At 43.6% G+C, this 22936-nt stretch overlaps 1 protein-coding gene across 1 annotated transcript in view; it reads right to left on the bottom strand.

The window, feature by feature from the left end:
* REX1BD (required for excision 1-B domain containing) overlaps nucleotides 1–22936 on the bottom strand; it is a gene marked incomplete at its 5' end in the record, with an annotated part of 78965 nt that overhangs the window by 8044 nt on the left and 47985 nt on the right. Inside the window, 2 exons of the mRNA XM_082246983.1 lie at nucleotides 2032–2120; nucleotides 2239–2443. Of these exons, the coding sequence (XP_082103109.1) occupies nucleotides 2032–2120; nucleotides 2239–2443 (294 nt within the window). The remainder of the gene's footprint in view (nucleotides 1–2031; nucleotides 2121–2238; nucleotides 2444–22936) is intronic.

Genomic DNA, 22936 nt, shown 5'->3' with positions numbered 1-22936 from the left:
TCAGCAGATGGATTAGGAAAGTAAAAGGGAGGATCAGTGAAGACAGGATCAAACAGCATTTTTACACAATGCGGAGGTTTACCCCTTAGGTTCCACAGGGAGTATAAAAAGCATGCTTTACTGCATATATAGACTGATTTTACTCATGTGGGTTTAGTAACGCTTTAAGTTCACAATGACAGATCTAACCCATTAAACTTTAGTGCAGGATGCATATTTGTGTTGCGTTGTGTTGCAGTACAGGTGTGTTGGAGTCGCTTTCAAAATTAAGTGCTCTGCAGTGAATCAACGCATGTACAGCTTAATTCTTCACATTACCTAAGCCTGCTTTGAACAGGCCCATAATATTCTTAGTCAAGAAAAGCACCACTAAATTACAAGAAGTGCTTTCACCAAATTTCTAGATTATCGCATTTGGTATTTAAAAAAAAAAAAAAAACAGTAGAAAAGCAGTGAAGAAATTTCCCCTCTTTTTCATCGCAGAAACTCAGAAGGTGGGCCCCGCCCTAAAATTATACCAGGCCTTTCGTGTCAACTTTGTACCCCATACTCATTCACATAGGGTAGGGTGGGACGAGATCTGGGGGCCCCCTGTTAAAGGTGGCTTCCAGATTCCGATAAGCCCCTGCCCGCAGGCCCCCACAACCACAATCCAGGATTGTGGGGAAGAGGCCCTTGTCCCTGCCAACATCCAAATAAGAGTATATTGATTGGTTTATCTGGAAAATAAAGCGTCTACAAACGATGGGATATATTTATGGAATATTTATTTCATATAAATTTATTTAATACTACTAATGGCAGCAATCTGAGACTTAAAGCGGTACTGCAATATTGTGGCGCACATTATGACACTTTGCCTGGAACCAGTGGCACTAATACAGTGATCAGTGCTAAAAATATGCACTGTCACTGTACTAATGACACTCTCTGGGAAGAAGTTAACATCTAAGGTGATTAAGGGGTTAACTGTGTGCCAGCCAGTGTTTGTGTGCTCCTATTACTAGGAGAATTAATACATTCTAGTCCTTGCTTTGCAGGAACAGAGAATCTATTGTTTCCCCTGTCAGAACTGAGATATGTCTTGTTTACATAGTCATATCTCAGTTCTCTGTGTATTGCCGACAATCGACGGGTGTTGGAGGACATCGAGTGCCCGACACAGGCAGATCGGCTTCTGCTGTGAATTGTCACAGCAGAAGCAGCCCACCAGCAGCGCACGCATCCCCTGCAGGGGGGAGTTAATAATCACGTATATATGATCAGGCGCACAGCTACAGCCCTGTACCAGTAAAACTGCTATTGGGAGGACGGCAATCGGTTAATAGAGAAACATAAAAAGATTATACATAGAGAGCACAAGCATGTGTATAATCTAATATTTGTGTGGAAATATGAAGTTAAAGAGGAAGTAAACCCTCCTCTGCAACTTGTACCTATAGGTAAGCCTATGATAAGGCTTACCTATAGGTACTGTAAAGATCTCCTAAACATGCACCATTTAGGAGATATTTATTACCTTGCATGCAGCCAGTGACATCACTGGCGCATGCGCTCTGAAGGAACGGCAGCTGGTGCCATTCCTTCAGAGCCCCGTGCCATGACCGTCGGCTCCCGCGCGCTTGCGCGGGAGTGACGTCACTGCGGCTCCGGCCAATCAGATGGCCGGATGCCCGGTCCTGGAAGACGGGCGACTGAACATGTCGCCCGTCATAGAGGTAAGCGGGCAGCACGGTGGGGGCTCGTTCTAAGGTATGCGTTTCTCTTTCAGGTTAAAAAAAATAAAAAATGTTTGGGTTTACAACCTCTTTAAAAAAATATATGAATTACAGAAAGCAGTTTAGGGAAAAAGGACTATTCAGTAAAACAAGAAAATATTTTAAAACACTTAAATGAGTGACATGGAAATACACAGATGGCATAGTTGCTGGTTTAGTGTTCAGATATAGCTCCTTGTAAATATTTTAACTTTTGGGGTCTTAAATCGCAAGCAAGTTTTATCGAGTTTAGCAATTAATTAAGGTTACTTACTTATGTTTTAGTTGCCGCACCTCATCTTTGTAGGACTCCTCACTGGGGTGGTCTTGGGCATTCTGTTTGGCCAACTGCAGCCTAGCTGTCTGATAAAATTAGATCAATCCTGTAAGTACAGAATTAGCTCTACTCTGCACAAAAGAAAGACAAGAAAAGCAAATCTGCATATGTGACTGTAATTTAAAAACAGCATATATACTTTACCAATGATAATTTCTCTTTCTCCAGCTCCTGAATCTTTTCTAGGTGTTCTGAGAGATCTGACCGATCATATACTTCCCGAAACCGATCCTTCATCTGGATAATCTCTTTGCTGATGCCATTGAAAGCCTGGGTGATCTCATGCACCAGCATCCGGTATTGCATAAAGTCATAGTGTGGACCAGATTTTATGTATGCCTGATGCCCCCTATAAAAAAATAAAAAAAATGGATAAAGCTACCTCTAGGCTCCTTAAAACAAATCTGAGTTTATGAACAATAGTAGAAAATCGAGTAGAAATAAATTATTTAAAACTGAATTTTTGTAAAATCTTACCTGTAAAATTCCTTTCTCTGAGTCCTCCGACAGTCGCCGCCACTTCATATTCATCACTAATGGGGTTATTGACCTTTGCTCCGCAGGAGTAGCTAGGCAACAAAATTTATTAATATCAAAGCTTTTAGCATATCCCACCCCTAGGGGGTGGTCCCCTCAGTCAATACCTCCCTGCTTCCTGCATTCCCAACTCAGTTTCAATAGCATAGCAGTAGAGTACATAAACAAACCCCAAAAGAGGGGCGGGGGCGGCGACTGTCGGAGGACTCAGAGAAAGGAATTTTACAGGTAAGATTTTACAAAAATTCCGTTTTCTCTTACGTCCTCCGACAGTCGCCGCCACTTCATATTCATCACTAATGGGGACGTCCCATAGCAGTGTAGACATGAGGGGTGGGAAAAAACGCAGCCGCGCCTAAAGCAACGCAGTACCCACATCAGAGAAAAAGGAACCTTACCAAAGTAAGGAAACCAACTGGGCAACAGGAAAAAAACGTGTTCAACAGGAGCCACAACCCAGGAAAACAAGTAACCTAGGGATAAAGACATCCCAACAGCCAAGGACCCAAAACAAGGGACCCTAAGGCACCGCCGCACTAAGAACTTTGCGGCCAAAGGAAGCATCCGCTGATGCCTGAACATCCACCTTGTAGAATTTGGAGAAGGTGTGAATGGACGACCAAGTCGCCGCCTTACACACCTGGGCCACAGAAGCCTGAAGACGATAGGCCCAAGACGTACTCCGAGACCTGGTAGAGTGCGCCTTAACAGGGAAAGTAGGAACCTTCCCCTTCAAAGCTTAGGCTTGCACAATGGTCTGTCTGATCCATTTGGCGATGGTCGCAGCCGACGCTGCCATGCCCTTCCGAGGACCCTCTGGAAGGACAAATAGAGAATCCGACTTGCGAAAGGATTTTGTCGAAGACAGGTAAACCCTGATCGCCCGAACAACATCCAAGGAATGCAAAGCCACCTCCTTTGGATGCTTAGGTTTCGCACAAAGCGAAGGCAAGACAATGTCCTCATTGAGGTGAAATTCCGAGATCCTTTTCGGAAGAAAAGAAGGGTTAGGTCGTAAGACCACCTTATCCAAGTGAATCACCAAGTAGGGAGAGCTGCAGGACAAGGCTGCCAGCTCCGACACCCTGCGAGCCGAAGTGATCGCTACCAAAAAGGCAACCTTCTTGGACAACGAGATCTCCCTGATCTTTTCAAAGGGAGCATGCTGTAACACGGACAGAACAAGGTTCAAATCCCATGGAGGTAAAGGATCCCTCCGAGGAGGGGCCAAGTGTCGCACCCCTTGAACAAAGGTGCCAACCAAGGAATTAGACGCCACAGGGCGTTGAAAGAGAACGGCCAGAGCAGAAATCTGACCCTTAATCGTGGCCAACGCCAAACGCTGGTCCACGCCCGTTTGAAGGAAAGCCAACACTCTCGATACCGAGTATGAGCAAGGGGAATACCCCCTGGACTCACACCAGGCAAAATACGCCTTCCAAGTACGGTAGTAAATCTTCCCCGAAGAGGCCTTCCTGGCCTTAATCAAAGTGGGAATGACCTCAGGGGAGAGACCCCTATCCTTCAAGACCTGGCTTTCAACAGCCAGGCCGTTAAAGCCAGCGACTGTAAAGCAGGATGGAATATCGGTCCTTGAGACAGGAGGTCCTCTCGAAGAGGCAGACGCCACGGAGCGTCGACCGACAGATTCACGAGGTCTGCGTACCAAGACCGGCGAGGCCAGTCCGGCGCCACCAGAATCACCGTGTGCGGTTCCGAGGCTAACCTGCGAAGGAACCTGGACAACAGTTGAATCGGTGGAAAGGCATACATCAGACGATACTGACGCCAGGGTGTCACTAACGCGTCTGAGGCGTCTGCCCGAGGATCGCGCGTCCTTGCTACGAACCTTTCCACCTTGTTGTTTAGACGAGACGCGAACAGGTCCACATCTGGGGACCCCCACTTCGCGCACAGCATCTGAAAGACATCCGGGTGAAGGGACCATTCTCCCTGGTCCAGGGTCTGGCGACTCAGATAATCCGCCTGTCAGTTCTCCACCCCCGGAATGTGAACTGCCGTTATCGCCGGGACGTGCGTCTCGGCCCAAGACAGAATGTCGGCTACTTCCCGAGCCGCTCGGGCACTCCTGGTGCCCCCTTGGTGGTTGATGTAGGCCACCGCTGTGGCATTGTCCGTCTGCACCGAACCGGACGGCCTTGAAGCCTGTCCGTCCAATGCAGAAGGCAGAGATTTATCGCTTGCAATTCCAGAATGTTGATCGGAAGAGAGGATTCCTCCTCCGACCAAGTTCCCTGGGCGGACAGAACGCCCAGAACACCACCCAAGCCCGACAGGCTGGCATCCGTGGTGATCACCGTCCACGAGAAAGGGCGAAAAGACTTGCCCCCCGACACCGCCGGGGACCGGAGCCACCACAGAAGATCCCTTCTGGTACGATGACTCAATGAGATCCGTAGATCCAGAGATTGCGGTCGCCCGTCCCACTCGGCCAGAATCTCCTCCTGGAGACCCCGCGTGTGAAACTGGGCAAAAGGGATCGCCTCGAAGGCCGAGACCATCAATCCCAGACACCTCATACACGTCCGGAGGGACGAGTACTGATTGTCCCTGAGGGACTGAACTGCGTCCTGAAGCGTCCGGAGCTTGTCTTCCGGCAGGAAGACCTTCGCTTGAGCAGAGTCCAGGATCATTCACAGGTAGGGAAGACAAACCGACGGACACAGAGTTGACTTTGGAAAATTTATCGTCCACCCTAACTCCTGCAGAGTCTGCACCATGATGGACAGGTCGGTCACCAGGCCCTGACTGGTCGCAGACCGAATCAGGATATCGTCCAGATACCCCAGGACAGAAATGCCCTGGGCTCTCAATGAAGCCAGAACCGGCGCAAGCACCTTGGTGAAGACCCGTGGAGCCGAAGCGAGACCAAAGGGCAACGCCACAAATTGGTAATGATCCTCCGCAATGGCGAATCGAAGGTACCTCTGGTGACCCTCGAAAATGGGGATGTGAAGGTACGCATCCTTCAGATCGATGGAGGCCATGAATTCCCCCGGAACCAGGGCAGCCACCACCGAGCGCAGGGATTCCATGCGGAACTTGCGAACCCGCACAAAGCGGTTCAGAGCTTTCAAGTCCAGAATCGGACGTACCTTGCCCTCCTTTCTGGGCACAGTGAACAGATTGGAATAGAACCCCCGAAATCTGTCCTGATGAGGCACCGGAACCACCACTCCCTGGGCCTGCAGGTCCCGCACCGCCAGGTGCAGATCCTGCAAGCGCTCCGGAGTCAGCTGAAGGTTTGAGGGGAAAAATCTGCCCGCCGGCCGAGAGAGAAACTCGATCTTGTATCCAGATCGAACGATTTCCTGAACCCACCTGTCCCGAATGCGGTCCAGCCAGGGTTGAAGAAAACCGAGCAAACGTCCCCCCACCCCAGAACCGGGTGAGGGCGTCCCTTCAGGCCGCATTGTTATGGGCAGCAGACCCGGACTGGCCGGACTTCTGCTTACCTGTCCACGGCTTCTTCTGGGAGCCGTGGCCCTTGAAGGGCTTGCCCTTATAGAGCGACCGAAAGGCTCGAAAGGACCCCTGAGAGGGCCTAAACGAGGTATTCTTCTTACCACGAACAAACTTATTCTTGTGGGTTTGGGGCAAGAGAGTGCTCTTACCCCCAGAAATTCCCTTTATCAGAGTATCCAAAGATTCGCCAAAAAGGCGGGATCTCGCATAGGGCAAATTAGCTAAAGTCTTGCGAGAAGATTGGTCAACAGACCAACATTTCAGCCATATCAGGCGACAGTTCAATACCGCCACACTTGAAAGACGCGCAGCCAAAGGGACCAAGTCCAAGTCCGCATCACACAAATACATGACACCCTGGTGAATTTGATCCACCATAGCCAAAGTTGTTGGCGGGGCAGAGTCAGCCACCAGGGTGCGCCTGAGCACCTGCGTCCAATCCGCAATAGCCTGGGCTGCCATAATCGAAGCAAAAATAGGCGTCAGCATAGAACCAGCAACCGTATAAGCATGATGGGCCAGAGACTCCAATCTCCTGTCCGTCGGGTCCCGGAACACCGGGGTATCCTCAGCGGGGATCGCAGTGGATTTATTCAAAATCGCCACTGCATGATCCACCTGAGGCGGCACACACCAACGCTCATCAGTGGTGGGTGTAAATGGATAACGCAGTTTGAACCTACTCGGCACAGCAAAAGGCTTCTTTAAATTGCGCCATTGCTCATCAACCGCGCGCTGAAATTCCGTAGAGCAAGGAAAAACCTGCGATGTCTTGCGTTTCCTTTGCGTCCCATAAGAGGACATCAAAGCAGGAGGACATGGTTCATCCTGCAAATGCAGCGTTTGCTTGATAGAAGCAACCAACTCATCCATGAGTGCAAGCTCTTCAGACGAGCCAGGGGGAGAATTATCAACCCCTTCCACCTCAGCCTCCCCCTCAGACCCCACAAGGTCTAGAGATGAGTGAGACCCTGAGAAGGGCACTCCAGCCATAGCAGCCCCATCGCCCTCTGAATCAGAGGAAATAGACACTCTGGGCCGTTTTGTGGATCGATCAGCCACCAGCATCTGCACCTGAGCAGCCAAGTTCGCCACAATAGTAGCCAGATCAGCCCCCTCGGGGGATGCAGCAGCCCCTTGGCCCCCCACCAAGGTGGGAGGAAACTTGCAATCCTGAGAATCCATGCCCCAGCAATATTAGGAAAAAAAGGAGTACTGCCCCTTTAAGATCGCGGCGAGCGCAGCCCACCGCACCCACTGAATACACCGACCCCCACAGGGATAAGAACACTGGGCAAGGAATACAGGAAAAGGAAAGGTAAAAACTTGGAGAGATCACACAGGCTGCTGCACCGATCGCTGTCCCAGAGCAAAAGGAAGTGATGCAATGACTGACCGCCCCTATAAAGCCTATGTAAGGCTACACAAACATGGCCGCTCGGCTGAGGATTCCTTAGGCAAATAGAAAACGGCGCCGACATGTGGCCTGATCGATCGCCGCCAAAATGGCGGCGTTTGGCGCCAAAACGCAGCGCCTTACCACACAGGACCGGCCACCATAATTCTGCCACAAAAAAATGGCGGGTCGCAGCAGCGATCGCCGCACAGCACGCCTAAGCCCAGACTGCTTCATACATTCACCCAGCAGAGCGGGAGAGCCCCCCCCCCCTCGCAGCCCACACACAGGCAGCAATTCCACACAGGAATCTGACAGGGAGCTCAGCAGCCACACAGACATGCAGGGTCACACAGTCCCAGAAGACACCCAAATAGACAGGTCCCCACATCGAGTTACACTTACCAGTCCGGATGGCGTGGGGAGCCTTCTCCAGCGACCAAACCGCTGCACTGAGGACAGGGAGTGTCGCAGCCAAGACGCAGTGGAACTGCGGTGCGAAACCGCAATGGCGTCCAGTGAGGTAGCCACCTCACAGATAGCATCCCTGCAGCGAACAGGGATGGGTCGTTCAATGTGCCAGGGAAACCTGCGCTGAACGCTCGATGGCAGGCTGGGAAGCCCCTGGCCCTGAGCCCTGGGATCCAGGGTGGCCAGTCCGAGACCCAGCTCCGCACGATCATCTTCATCCGAAGAAGCTAACTAATGCTGAAAATTAACAGCTAAGTAAAAGAAAGAGAAAAAGACTCAAAATAAAATCAAAAAAGAGAATAGAGGCTGGGACTGAGAGCCCCAGCACAGGAACAGCCAGCCTACTCCTAAGCTAGGCATTAGAAACTGAGTTGGGAATGCAGGAAGCAGGGAGGTATTGACTGAGGGGACCACCCCCTAGGGGTGGGATATGCTAAAAGCTTTGATATTAATAAATTTTGTTGCCTAGCTACTCCTGCGGAGCAAAGGTCAATAACCCCATTAGTGATGAATATGAAGTGGCGGCGACTGTCGGAGGACGTAAGAGAAAATACAGTTTAATTACAAACTTTAAGTTAGGGTCACATACACCTTCTCTCTTGCTAAAGGAACCCAAAGTCTAAACCAATTGAGTAGGAGGGTGAAGGAACTAAAGTTGATGACTAAGAGGTGTCTGTATGATGAAGGTGGCCTCCAGCGCCATGCAGTATATAGCCAAGCCAAAATCTTAGAAACGTGAGTGTATTTAGGTTTTTTTTTTTAATTGAACAAGGAAAAACATTTTTTTAATATTTTAAGAGCACATATCTATTGGAAGAAGTAGATAACATCATCTATGATAACAGAACGATTGCCTAACCAGGAGAGTGGAATTCAAAGCATGATTTGGTGTATTTCATTTAGTTGAGCATGGCTGTTCTCCTGTGGGCAGGGTTTGGGTAGAACTATGAACAGAACTGCTGAGACAGCTTGATGTATGGTTCTATTAAATGGAGCAAATCCTTATTATCCAGTGCAGTACTTGCAAAGAAACCTTCAACAAAAATGGGTGGCAAAGTGACAGAGAATGTTAATAAAAAAAAACAAAGCACCCCCAAAAATGTCACACTTTTGTACATAATGAATGTCCAAATCTTTGCTACACCTGGTGTGCTGGTGAGTTCCTGCAATCTAATGGTACAAAAAATCACATGGGAGTCCACATATGCCATAGCCGCGGTGCTTTGCATTGAACTGCCCACCAAACCTGACCTATTTATCTGCAATGCACACAGATGTGGAGCATTTGTGTCAGATTTTAGCAGTGAAAACGGGTGGTGAGGAGGCAATACAAGTTTTAACAAAGCCAACATTGACATGAGTGAGTCAATGTCATAGTTGGTAAAAGACAGCAATCACCAATTCCCCAGTGTAAAAGGTATAGAAGCTCTATGCAGTTCACAGTAACAATCTCAACCCTTGTGGTCCTGGATATTACCACCATTCTATTTAAAGCAAGCACAAAATAATCAGGTCCTGAAATCACCATTGCAAATGTATTTGAAAAGCCATTGTCACATTAAAAAACTGCAGTAAAAGCACAGAAAAATCTAATATTTTAAATGCCTAGGAAGCAGCATCCCTTTCCATAAAGAATTTTCATTCACTTGCAATGTGCAAGTAAATTTTACTTCTTTAGGAAGATTAAGGGCTGGTTCATACCCAGACTGCGCAGGAATGCAGCATGCTGTCCTGTGTGATTCCTGAAGTCCCATGCAGTGCTATTTTGCAGCCCATTCTTTAAATGGATGGAAATCGCACCAGAATGCAGAGAAAGTCATGCATGCACTACTAAAAATGTGCCACATCAAATAGCAGGTTACTGCTGTACCATGCGGTTTGGTGCCTGCAAACGCACTGCATTTGCAATCTGTGTATGAGGTGCTGTTACATTGGTATCCCCAGAAGACTGCAAAGGCATTCAATTTGAGTGCAGGAAACATACAAGGAACCTGCCTTTCCCAAACCGCGTTCTGTTGTGAACCACCCCTCAATTCTTTAGCATAGCCACACTCCTGCCATAGAGGGGGTTCTAATTATTCTTTCTACTGGCTCAGCATCTACTTCCCTCTCTTTCCTGCATAACTTTTTATGAAGTTGCACCTCGCAACATTAAGAACGTTTATGTGTCTACACAAGAGAGGCTCTTACAGGTGAATAATATGCATAGAAATTGTTAAAGGCACATATCATATAGGAAGATTGTTGTTAAAATTATTGGTCTCTTTAACCACTTAAGCCCCGGAAGATTTTACCCCCTTCCTGACCAGGGCCTATTTTGCGATTCGGCACTGCGTGACTTTAACGGACAATTGCGCAGTCGTGCAACGCTGTACCCAAACGAATTTGACGTCCTTTTTTCCCCACAAACAGAGCTTTCTTTTGGTGGTATTTGATCACCTGTGCGATTTTTAGTTTTACTATAAACAAAAAAAGAGCGTCAATTTTGCAAAAATAACAATATTTTTCACATTTTTTTATATCAAATTCCCCCAAAAAAATGTAAAAATCGAAATTTTTTAACATTTTAGGTCAATTTGTTCACATATGTCTGGTAAAAAAAAAAAAATCGCAAAAAGCGTATTTTGATTGGTTTGCGCAAAAGTTATTGCATTTACTAACTAAGGGAAAGATTTTTGTCATTTTTGTTGTTTTTTTTTTAAGCGCGTAATGGCGGCGATTGACTGACATTTGTTACACTTTTGGGGTTACCAGTGACATTACTGCAGTAATCAGTGCTATACATATGAACTGTTACTGTAAAATGACACTGGCAGTAAAAGGGTTAACTTTTGAGAGGGAGGGGTTATGTGTGTCCCTAGGGGCGTGATTCTAACTGTGATTGGCTGTGGCTTGAGGTGTATGAACAGTGATCAACGGTCCTACATAGTAGAACCGTATGATCACCATTCATACACAGGGGAGAATGACAGGCGGCTTGTTTACATTAGCCGCCTGCCTTTCTCCCGCTCTAACGGACGATCGCGAGTGACACACGCACGGGGGGGGGGCTCCGGTGGCGCTCGCTCGCTCCCTAGACCCTCACAGGCTAGCAACGTAGCCCTACGTCGCTCTGCCTGTGAGGGTCTGACTGCCGACGTAAATAGTCGTGCGGCAGTCGGCAAGTGGTTAAAGTGATAATAATAATGAACATCAGAGAAATGGATTTTACTGTAAATCAAAAATACCATTTTCTCTTTTGTTCATTGACGGACACAGCTCCTGATTCTGCTTAACCATTGGGACGTCCCAAAGCAGTGTCAAACATGAGGGGTAGGAAAACAGCAGAAAAAAATTCCAAAGGCGAACCATAGCCAACTAGGTAACACGGAGCTCACCTGAAAAAAACAATACACCCTCAAAGAGGACCAGGCCCTCTAAACAGCAGCTTGCAAAACCTTGTGGCCAAAAGAAACATCTGCAGATGCCAACACATCCACTTTATAAAACTTTGTAAGCATGTAAACAGACGACCAGGTAGACGCCTTGCTAACCTGCATCGCTGATGCCCGATGACAGAAGGCCCAGGAGGCACTAAGCGTCCTAGTAGAGTGTGCCTTAACAGGGAAAGGAGGAACCTGACCCCTAATTAAATAGGCCTGAATCACTGTCTATTGCAGGGGTCTCCAAACTATGGCCCTCCAGTTGTTCAGGAACTACAATTCCCATCATGCCTAGTCATGTCTGTGCATGTCAGAGTTTTACAATGCCTCATGGGACGTGTAGTTCCACAACAGCTGGAGGGCCGTAGTTTGAAGATCCCTGGTCTATCGGATCCATCTGGAAATGGTCGCAGCAGAGGCGGCCATGAGGCCTGGGTGCGCTCGCTGGCCAGACTGGGAGGACCCTCTGGATCTAGATTTTACAGTCCGTCGCCCAGTCTGGCAGTTGATAGTAGATTCTCACAGGAACAAAATAGCAAAGATAGGAAAAAATCCATTTAAAAGGAAAGAAATTGCCAGCGCAAGAGATTCCAGCAAAGAACTAAGTTCTTACTCCTGACTTGGCAGAGTGTAGGTATATACCCCCTGGGACTGCCCATAGGCGTAGTCAAGCTTTTTCCTGCCTAGTGTCCTATTCCTGTAGAAGGCAGTTTAAACAACATTGCACAGAAAGGTCACTTTCCTCCTCTTCCTGCAATCCCCACCAGCGCTGAAGGCTCCTACCTCCTTCTGGTGCCTCCTTTAGCACAGTGTCAGTAGCACCTGGCTCTGCCCACAAGCAGGATAAGATACATAGCCAACTGAGCTGCTTTATATATGCAACCAGGGCAGAGCATCATGGACTAGACTAAAAAGATGTGCTCTGATGTGGCATGGCTAATATCTTCCAATACCTTCCAACTGGCAAGAAAAACTGAGCAATTCATAGCATAAGCAGGCGGGTCTTCTGCTGGTTTCTCTGACGATCTCGGGAGGCCGGGGACAATCGCTACCACTCCTCCCGCGGCCTGCCTCCCGCTGTGTCTAAACACAGACACTCAGTTCCGAGGGTGCCCATCATGCATTATTTGCCTAAGGTGCATAAAGATCCACTGAACCCACCCGGGCGACCAATTATTAGTGGCATTAATTCGGTTACTTCCCAGGTGGGTAAGTATATCGACTTCTTTTTGCAACCTTTGGTAACTAAGACTCCCTCATTTTTGAGGGATTCTATGCAAGTCATCAATATATTAAAAGACATAGAATGGAAAGAGAGTTACTTTCTAGTCACTGCGGATGTTTCATCCTTATATACAGTGATCTCGCATCAGCACGGTAGGGAGGCCGTAGAGCATTATTTGGGGCAAAGTCCATTACTGAACTTTCAGAGCCAGTTCATCCTTTCTTTATTGGATTATGCCATGGCCCACAACTATTTCTGGTTTGGGGGAACCTACTACAGACAGAATAGAGGTGTGGCCATGGGCGCAAAATTTGTGCCGAGTATTTTGAGGCTACAGGTGGCTCCGAATATCGTGGATCCCCCCAAGACTATCTCTTTCTTCCAACAAAGGGGGGGGTTTTACCCCTGTATAAGATGTGCCATTTGTAAATTAAATGCCAGCAAAAAGAGAAGGGTTGAATCTTTCTTTTCAAATAATTTGCAGCAGGATTATAAAATCAAGCCGTTTATCACATGCACCACGCGGTACGTCGTTTACCTCATACGTTGCCCTTGTGGCTTGGAATATGTGGGGCGTACGATACGCATGTTGCATGTGCGTTTGAAAGAACACGTGGCAAACATAATAAATGGTTTTCCTAAACACAGTGTCTCACGGCACTATGACCTCTGCCACGGGAGAGATCCTAGTGGCACAGTCTTTTTGGGAATAGACAAATTCCCGGGTAATTGGAGGGGCAGTAATCTAACAAGGGGAGTGTCTCAATTGGAGACTAGTTGGATTTACCGTTTAAAATCACATGCCCCCCAGGGTTTAAACATAGAGTGGGATATAAATTCCTTTATCAACAACTCTGAAAACTGGTATAAGAAAGTGAGGTAAAAAAATTGGAAAATTTGCCACTTCGGTCACCAAGGTGTTAAATAGAATAGGGTCAACTATTTTAAGATATTTGGAGATATTTTTTAATTTAAATTTATTATGATTGGGATTCACATTTTATACATATTTATGATATTATTGTATTTTAATGCATTAATTTGTGTAATTTTTTATGCAACTTATTATGGAAGCTGGCTGTGCGATTGGAGTTTCCTTGACTGTCGGATTGCTAGCCAGGGGGTGACGCCGTGTCCTAGGGAAGTCAGGCGTGATTGTGTTAATTTAATCGGTGTGTAAATACACTACAATTTTCATTTTTAAATTGGGTCTCATCTGGACAATGTTTTGTGTTGTCATTATATGAGTTATTAATCTAATCCCAATTTATTGTATATCTTTTGATATTGTCTTAGAATCTAGTGCCTTGTACATCATTGTTTTGCTTCCTTTACTAGGTTACTATCCGGTTCCGGTCGTTGACACGCAGGTGTTTATGTTCTGGTTCCGGATATTAAGTATTGTGCTTTGCCTGTTTCGGATGCTGACACGCAAGTGTCTTATTTCCCTGTTTCGGATAGCAAACACTGTGCTCCGCTCGTTCCGGATGTCGACACGTAAGTGTCTTACTTCCGGGATCCAGGTAATGAATTTTTTGCTCTGCCCGTCCACTTTAGCAGCCTATATATTGAAAATGACAGCCGCAGGTCACACCCCAACAACGTTAGTATTGTAACGAAACGTTTAGGTGGAGCCTGCGGCACGTCACGCTGTGACCAACGAAGGGACGCGGCGGCCATTTTCTCGGTGGGTTACAGAGTCAAGGATACTCCATGCTACACGCTCGATATTCCAGCTGAAATGTGAGTTGCCATTTTGCTGTTTTACCTATCAATAAAGTCTCTTGATGGTGTTACACTATGGAAGTTGTTCCCCTTCTTTTCCACATACACCAAATTTGAGAGGAGCAGGTACGACCAGCAAGGAAGCCAGTGTGTGATCAGGTTGCGGTTCTGGATGACATTTCATGCTGATTATGATCCCTGTAATGAGGATCATGATATTGTGGTAAGAGGCCAATCTATTTCCCTTGGTGGTGGCATTTCTTGCACTCGGCTGTCGGAGTTTGGAGTATTTGCATGCTTTTGGGATTACACACTATCATTTTGGAAGACTATCAACCTTAGAGTGGATATGTCTGGAAATTTTAGAGATGGACTGTGGTGTTCACCTCTATGGTTACCTTATAGCGCTACACCATTCATTGCTATATACGATTTGTGATCTGGTTCTCTGATTCAGGGTCAGGTGTTGGCAGCTGCACTGAAAGTTTTACATTATTTTTGTATTATATTCATACCTTTTATACTATATATTTCTATTTATATCCATGCGCAGCAAAATTCCTATTTTGAAATGTGGGTTTACAGTATATTATCAGTTAAATGATTCCATCTCCTACATAATTACATGGGTACTTATATTTTGACATCCAATCCAGGAAGTAAATGGAAGCCATAGCTCAACGAATTGTTTGTTATTATAAGTCATTCATCTATAAAAATATATAATGTCTGTCCTGTATTTTGCAGTGCTTACTGTAAAGTTATTTCTTTATCATTTAATTATTGTATTAAATGTAGAAATTTTTAGAAGAATCAGCCACTAGAGGTAATTTAGCTACCACAACGACTCTACATAATTACTTACTGTGTGTTGAGGTAAGTTGTCAGCTACAAAGGTGATGCCATGTGAATGAGTTGGTCAACTCATGGGAGGGTTAATATTTTGCAAAAGCTAGAGTTGGGCTTTAGTTTGGGCTAACATCCTTTGTTTCTGAATTGTCCAGAACCTGAGCCTGTGAAAATGCAAGTTGAACCCTGCCTATATTTCTCAAAAAGGGAAGTCATACCCAGTCTGGTAAAGGCTACACCCCAGGGCATTGAAAACTAGCAGACTTTTGCTGCAATTGTTCTTATAAAACTCAAATCAATAAAGCCAATTTTGTAGACATTTGACCTTACATACAGTTCAACAGCTTGTGGGTAAGCATCTCCACCAGGTAGGGCACCACAGAGCACAATAAAAATGAAAGTGTCCTTTACAGCATTACGTTTGGAGTCTTATTCAAAAAGGTTCCTCTGGGGGAGTTTTACTAAAAAAATGCCAACTATTACATATACAAAGACAAAAGGAATGGCCGTGGGACTTTTAAAGAGACAGACACCCACTATTAAATTAAATGCACATATTTTAAAAACAATGATAACATGGTGAATTCATCAATAGACAAAAAAATCAATAAATAATGAAATACAAATTCAAACTATATACAGCTTCATATGTGGATAATGATTTGTATTGTATAGATCCTGTTGTACACAATATCGTATAGAAGCGACAGTCTGTGTTGCATAAATCTCAACGCATGTCAGAAATGTTAGATTTGCTTCATCGGGAGACCCAGAGATGTGCATCCACAGTAAAGAGACATAATAAACCTAGACTACCAAAGGGAAGAAAAAAAAAAAAAAGGAAGGGGAGGAAAATTGTTCCACTCCTTTTCAATTCTTAAAACTTACAAATAATGCAGCAATGCGGATCGTTGCAAATGACCCAACAAGAGTCTAAAATATTCCATTGGTCATTCCATCAAAAGAAGTTGTCAATAGAGGTAACTGAAGAAACCCCCCCAAAAAATATAGGAGGTGCATGAATCTTCCCCCCAGGAGTTGAGGAGTTGGGGAGGGGAGGAAAGTCCCATCACAGGCAAATCTCACGCATTTCCTTAAAAGAAAACCCATGTAAAGTCAATAATAAACCTAAAAAATAAAAAATAAATAAAAAACAACAGTGAAGTGAAGCGGTGATGTATGCCCAAAAAGCCAGAAAAATCAAAATAACCAGTGAAGGGACTTGAAACAGAGTGCACATAGAGAAAAAGAGGTAAATCTGAATATATTGCCAATAGATAATAAACATATGATCACGAGGGCGTGCAACTCCTGAAAGAAAAACCAGCACCCATGGGGAGGAAAACATTTTTTTTTCTCTCACTGAGGCTTTTATGGCTCTGGCTTTGGATCATTGCAGTGTTTTTTATTTTCCCCAATTGCACTTTTCATTTATTACTTTTTCTCCCTTTTTTTTTTTCTCTTTCTTTCTTATTCTCTTGGCATGTCACTTGTTTATTATAATCCACAATGACTGTTCGCCAATTTGCTTTTATAATAACCGATTGATAATTTCTTTCTCAGATGTCACTTTTTTATAATTTACATAATCATTCTTTAAATCAATATTTTTCCATATTGTGTATTGGCAATATATTCAGATTTACCTCATTCATTTTCTCTATTTGCACTCTGTTTCAAGTCCCTTCACTGGGTATTTAGATTTTTCTGTCTTTTCGGGCATACATCACCTCTTCACTTCACAGTTATTTTTTTTTTGTTTTTTTTTTAAGTTTATTGTTGACTTTACGTTTTCTTTTAAGGGAATGCTGCAGATTTGCCTGTGATCGGACTTTCCTCCCTAACTCCTGGGGGTGGAAGACTCATGCACTTCTATATATATTTTTGGGGGGGATTTCTTCCGTTACCTCTATCGACAACTCCTTTTGAAGGAATGACCGTTTGAATATTTCAGACCCTTGTTGGGTCATTTGCAATGATCCGTATTGTTGCATTATTTGTAAGTGTTAAGAATTGAATACGAGTTGAACAATTTTTGTCCTCCACTTCCTTTTTTCCCTTTAGTAGTCTAGGTTTCTTATTATGTCTCTTTACCTTTAGATACACATCTGTGCTTCTCTTGATAAAGCGAATCTAACATTTCGCGAAAACGTATTGAGATTCATGCAGCACAGGCTGTTGCTTCTATATATTGTGTACAACAGGATCTATGCAATACAAATCATTATGCACATATGAAGCTGCTGTATATAGTTTGAATTTGTATTTCATTATTTATTGATGTTTTGTCTATTGATGAATTCACCATGTTTATTGTTTTTAAATTATGATGTGCAATAAATTTGTTTAATTTTAATATTGGGTATCTGTCTCTTTTAGCCCCCGTTCACACTAAGGCGACCTGTGAGGCGACCTGGTCCCATAGGGAAGCTGCGGACCCGTTCTAATAGGAGCGACACAAGTCGCTCCGATTTAGAAAAAGGGTCCGGAGCTTCTTTGGGGCGACCAGGAGGCGACCGCCATAGACTTCAATGTTATGAAGTCCGTGGCGGCCGCTCCGAGGTCGCGGCGCGCTGCTCGCACCGCGACCTCGGAGGTCGCGGTGCAAAGTAGCGTCGCTTGCATGTGAACGGGGGCTAAAAGTCCCGTGGGCCATTCCTTGTGTTTTTGTGTTCAAATTTGGGACTGATACACTTACACATTCCCCATATATCAGCGTTCTTCTCTTAGTACTGTTACATATATTTTATTTTTATTTCACAGGAGTAGACTTTAGGATGACATGGCTGCCTCTCTAGCCATTATTGGGTATCTCTGCAGCTAATTGGTTGCCATGCACAGCTGCTCTAATTCTGTCTGCTCTAGTGCTATGTCAGGTACACACAATGAGATTATCGGGAGAATAATTTTTTGTTTTGCAAGCTAATCTCAAATCGAAAATGAAGAGTTTACTAAAAGTACGAAAATTCTCGCACAACAAAATAAAAATTTGGAAGTAATGTAATGTTTTGTAGTGTATTTGTATTGTATTTTCGAATGACAACTGCACTGATTTAATTAAATCGTACCATCTGGTATCATACGAGAACAATTTTCATGCTTGCCTGATCTGATAATAATCGGACGAACTAATAATCGTAATCGGCTCTCGAAAGCTGTAATGATCAGATTATCGTACGATCGCTTTGAAAGCAGTATTTACGTGTGTACAGGCCATTAGGCTGGCCATACATTATAGATATTTCTTAATCCTTTACATTGTCCTTCAACTATGTAGTGCAAGAGCCTGCCTGATTGCATACAAATTGAAAGTGTTTAGGTTTGACCTAATATTATATGGTTTTGGTTAATCTAAAGGAAAATTGTACAAGTGTATAATATATACACTTAGTAAATTCCCCTCTCTGTCTGCAAGGTTTCGACAAGTGGGCTGATGTGCCTCACACTGGCTTGGCCAGCAATAGGAAGACAACTCTCTCTGTTTTGTAGTGAGATAGGATTGGTAACGAATAACCATATGCAGCCCTACAATGCTAAAGCAGCATTAACATATCTAAATCAATAAATATATCTGATTCTATATACATATTGAATTGCAAACTACCCAAAAAGCTATTTTATACACATTACAACTCTTTACATTAGCCTTACCTCTTACATTCTATACAGTACTGTGCAAAAGTTTTAGGTATGTGTAAAGAAATGCTGTAAAGTAACAATGCTTTCAAAAATATTTATTTTAAAGGTTTGTTTTTATCAATTTACAAATTGCAAAGTAGGTGAACAGAATAAAAATCGAAATCAAATCAATATTTGGTATGACTACCCTTTTGCTTTAAAACAGCATCAATTCTTCTACATATACCCTGTTTCCCTGAAAATAAGCCCTACCCCGAAAATAAGACCCAACATGATTTTTAGGGATGGCTGCAATATAAGCCCTAGTAAAATCCTTGATCTCAGCTCCTCCCTCTGCAGTATTCGGAGAGGGAAAGTAGAGCTTCGGAGGGTCACGTGAGTGCCCAGCGGCGCTGTAAATAAGGTATTTTCCACAATAAAGTTACAAAAAGGTGACACACTGCACATCACATAATCTTTTTACAAAATCATTTACATAAATTTACAATGACTTTATACAAAATTTATTTTTGGGAATAAAGAATGTCTTAAAGCTGACTCCTGAACTGACAGGGAGAGAGGGGGAGAGAACTTTTTTTTTTAACATTCTATTGTTTTATTCCAGGTTTTTAGAACATAGAGAGGGGTAAATGACACAGCACAAGCACTGTGCTGTCTATCATGCTTTAAAGGATCAGGATATTTATTTTTTTTATTTTAGGGTTAAAATCACTTTAAGATTATAATTGTACATACTGTAAATAAGACATCCCCTGAAAATAAACCCTAGTGTGTTTTTTGTAGCCAAAATTAATATAAGACCCGGTCTTATTTTCGGGGAAACACGGTACCTGCACACAGTTTTTGAAGGAACTCGGCAGGTAGGTTGTTCCAAATATCTTGGAGAGCTATCCACAGATCTTTTGTGTATGTAGGCTGCCTCAAATCCTTCTACTTCTTCACATAATCCCAGACAGACTCAATGATGTTAAGAGCAGGGCTCTGTGGGGGCCAAACCATTACTTCCAGGACCCCTTGTTTTCTTTTGCACTGAAGATAGTCCTTTACGGCATTTGCTGTATTGTTGAGGTTGTTGTCTTGCTTCAGAATAAATTTGGGGCCAATCACACGCCTCCCTGATGGTATGGCCTGATGCATAAGTATCTGCCTGCATGTCTCAGCATTGAGGACACCATTGATCAGGCAATGTTAAGGACTGTAGACACAGTGGTCAGCCAAAGAAACTTAATGCAGTAGATGAAAGACACATCATGCTTATTTCCCTTTGACATTGAGTGATGCCCAGCAGTGCCATCAGCACAGAACTGGGGGAAGTCAGTGGGACTCAGGTACACCATTCTGCTGTCCGGAGAAGTCTGGCCAGAAGTGGTCTTCATGGAAAAATTGCGGTCAAAAAGCCATACCTCTGACGTGCTGCAAGCGACTCTGGAACTATGCATGAAAACATAGGAACTGGGGTGCATAAAAATGGTGCTGTAGATCGATGAGTCAAAATCTGAAATGTTTGGCTGTAGCAGAAGTCAGTTTGTTTCACGAAGGGCTGGAGAGCGGTACAATAATGAGTGTCTGCAGACAACAGTAAAGCATGGTGGAGGTTGCAAATGGAGTTTGGGATTTAATAAGGATCAATGGTCTCTACTATGCTTATAAATACAGGCAAATATTTATCCATCATGCCATACACACAGGGAGGTGTGCGATTGGCCCCAGATTTATTCTGCAGCAGGACAACAGCCCCAAACATACAGCTAATGTCATTAAGAACTATCTTCATTGTAAAGAAAAACAAGGAGCCCTGGAAGTAATGGTTTTGCCTCCACAGAGCACTGATCTCAAAAATCCAGTCTGGGAGTACATGCAGGAACAAAAGCATTTGAAGCATCCTACAACCACAAAAGATCTGTTAGTTCTTCAGGATGTTTGTAACAACCTACCTGCCGAGTTCCTTCAAAAACTGTGTGCAAGTGTACCTAGAAGAGGGTAGTCACACCAGACATTGATTTGATTTGGACCCCTCTTATATTCATTTCCTTTCTGTTTTGGTAATTGATAAAAGTAAACTATTAACACTTCTGTTTCTGAAAGCATTCCTTATTTATGGTATTTTTTCACACCTGCCTAAAACCTTTGCACAGTATTGCGTTTATATATATATATATATATATATATATATATATATATATACACACACACATACATACATACATACATACATACACATATACACACACACACACATATATACATATACATACACACATACATATATATTCCTTAAATTGCATCAATCACAGCAGCATAGCTAAAATGTGCAGTCCCTTTTCCTCCAAACTGATGTGAAAAATCATAGCAGAACAGAAAAACACTAAAGACACTGACAACACCGTAAAAGGGGGTTCGTTTTCCAACAAATTCACTTTACCTAAGATTCATTTGTATTTGAATCCCATTCTAGAGGTTAATATTCTCAAAGTATTATAGGCAATAAAACACACAATTTCTACACTGACTTTATGAGTGTGTTTGTTAATCTTCAGTAACACAAATATGATTAACACATTGCAGAAAAAGTTGTATATTTCTTATAGATAAAGGACACGGAGCTAGCAGATGTCTTTATATCAACAATCTGCAATATCCTGTCATCTGGGAAAGTTTAACTTTTTATTATATACTTTTTTTTATTTTATTATTTTTTCAAATATACGTTCCAGTTTTATAAAAATGTATTTAAATAAGCCAATGATATGAGGCAGAAGTGTTAAAATTGGAACAGACACTGTTTTTGTCTTTGTAAAACTAACTTGTAGATTGACCTTGAAAGATTAACCTTTAAAATCTAGTATACATTCATAAAGAGCTGTTTAAATGAAAGGACAAAGTTGCAGATGCTTTTGGATAGATGTATGAAATAATAATATTCAGGTTTTACAGCTAAAAGATGGAAAATCTGGATTGCATATTGTATTAGATACAGCTGAGATAGATAACATAAGTTACATATCTGGACACATAAGTTACATATCTGGCAGGGTTTCTACCTTCACTTCTCAGAGTTCAAAGGTGAAAAGACTCAGTTTTAGGTCTCATGAAATATAATAATTTATATTTGCAGCAGAAGCAAACAACCCTACTGCATACAGTTAACTTCACACTTGAAGAAAATTCGGCAACAAAATTTAAAGGATAAGTTCACCAAAAAATTTAGATTTTTGAACATCTATTAAAATCTCTTTCTTGGAGTTCATTGAAGGACAGAGGATTCTGGGACTATTGGATTATACTGTTGCCTACAGTAGCATTTGGACACTGGCAAAAAAAAAAACAGTGACCAGCCCAATATAACCCTTCTCACTTCCCACTCGGTTTTATAGAGAAGCAATACTAGGAGCAAGATCATATACACAAAATGGTAGAATTCTGTCCCTCACTGAACTACAAGAAATTGATTTTACAGTACAAGACAGTAAGAAATTTCTCTTTCTCATTCATTGAGCGACACAGGATTCTGAGATGATTAAGACTTCCAAAAGCAGTCCAAATAACGATGGCCAACAGTAACAAAATACTAAAAGGCAACACGGCAATAACAGAAATGAAGGCTGTCTGTAGTTCACCGAGCTGCCTAAAAGGAACTTAAACCCAATGGCATCAAATGAGGGCTGAACATCTACCTAGTAGAACTTTGAGAATGTGTGAACAGAAGAACAAGTGGCAACATAGCAAATCTGGGAAACAGTTGACTCCAATCAGGTTGGAGTACCACATGTGCCTGGACCAGTCCAGAAATGAGGTTCACCAGAATGCCCTCTATACCCAGGGCTGTTGTTTGAGCAGGTGCCATGACAAAGAGGATTTGTCAGCAGGTTTGAGGGATTTAAAAAATTAGGGTTTGTGGTTGAACTGGGCACCTGGCTTGGGTCTGATTTAGGAGGTTTAGGCCTCAGAGTACAGAAGACCTTTTTCTTGGCTCAATGAGGGGTTGGGTCTTTCTTGCCTGAGGCAATAGACTAAAGCCGGCCATAGACGGTTTGAATCTCGGCCGGTTCAGCAGATAACGGGCGAGATTTGAACCATGTATGGGCAGGCTGA

This window comes from Pelophylax lessonae (genome assembly GCF_965119305.1).
Source record: "Pelophylax lessonae genome assembly, chromosome: 1".
Classification (NCBI taxonomy): domain Eukaryota; kingdom Metazoa; phylum Chordata; class Amphibia; order Anura; family Ranidae; genus Pelophylax; species Pelophylax lessonae.
Note: the sequence above shows the minus strand (reverse complement) of the source record. Positions and strands in the feature narration are given on the sequence as shown.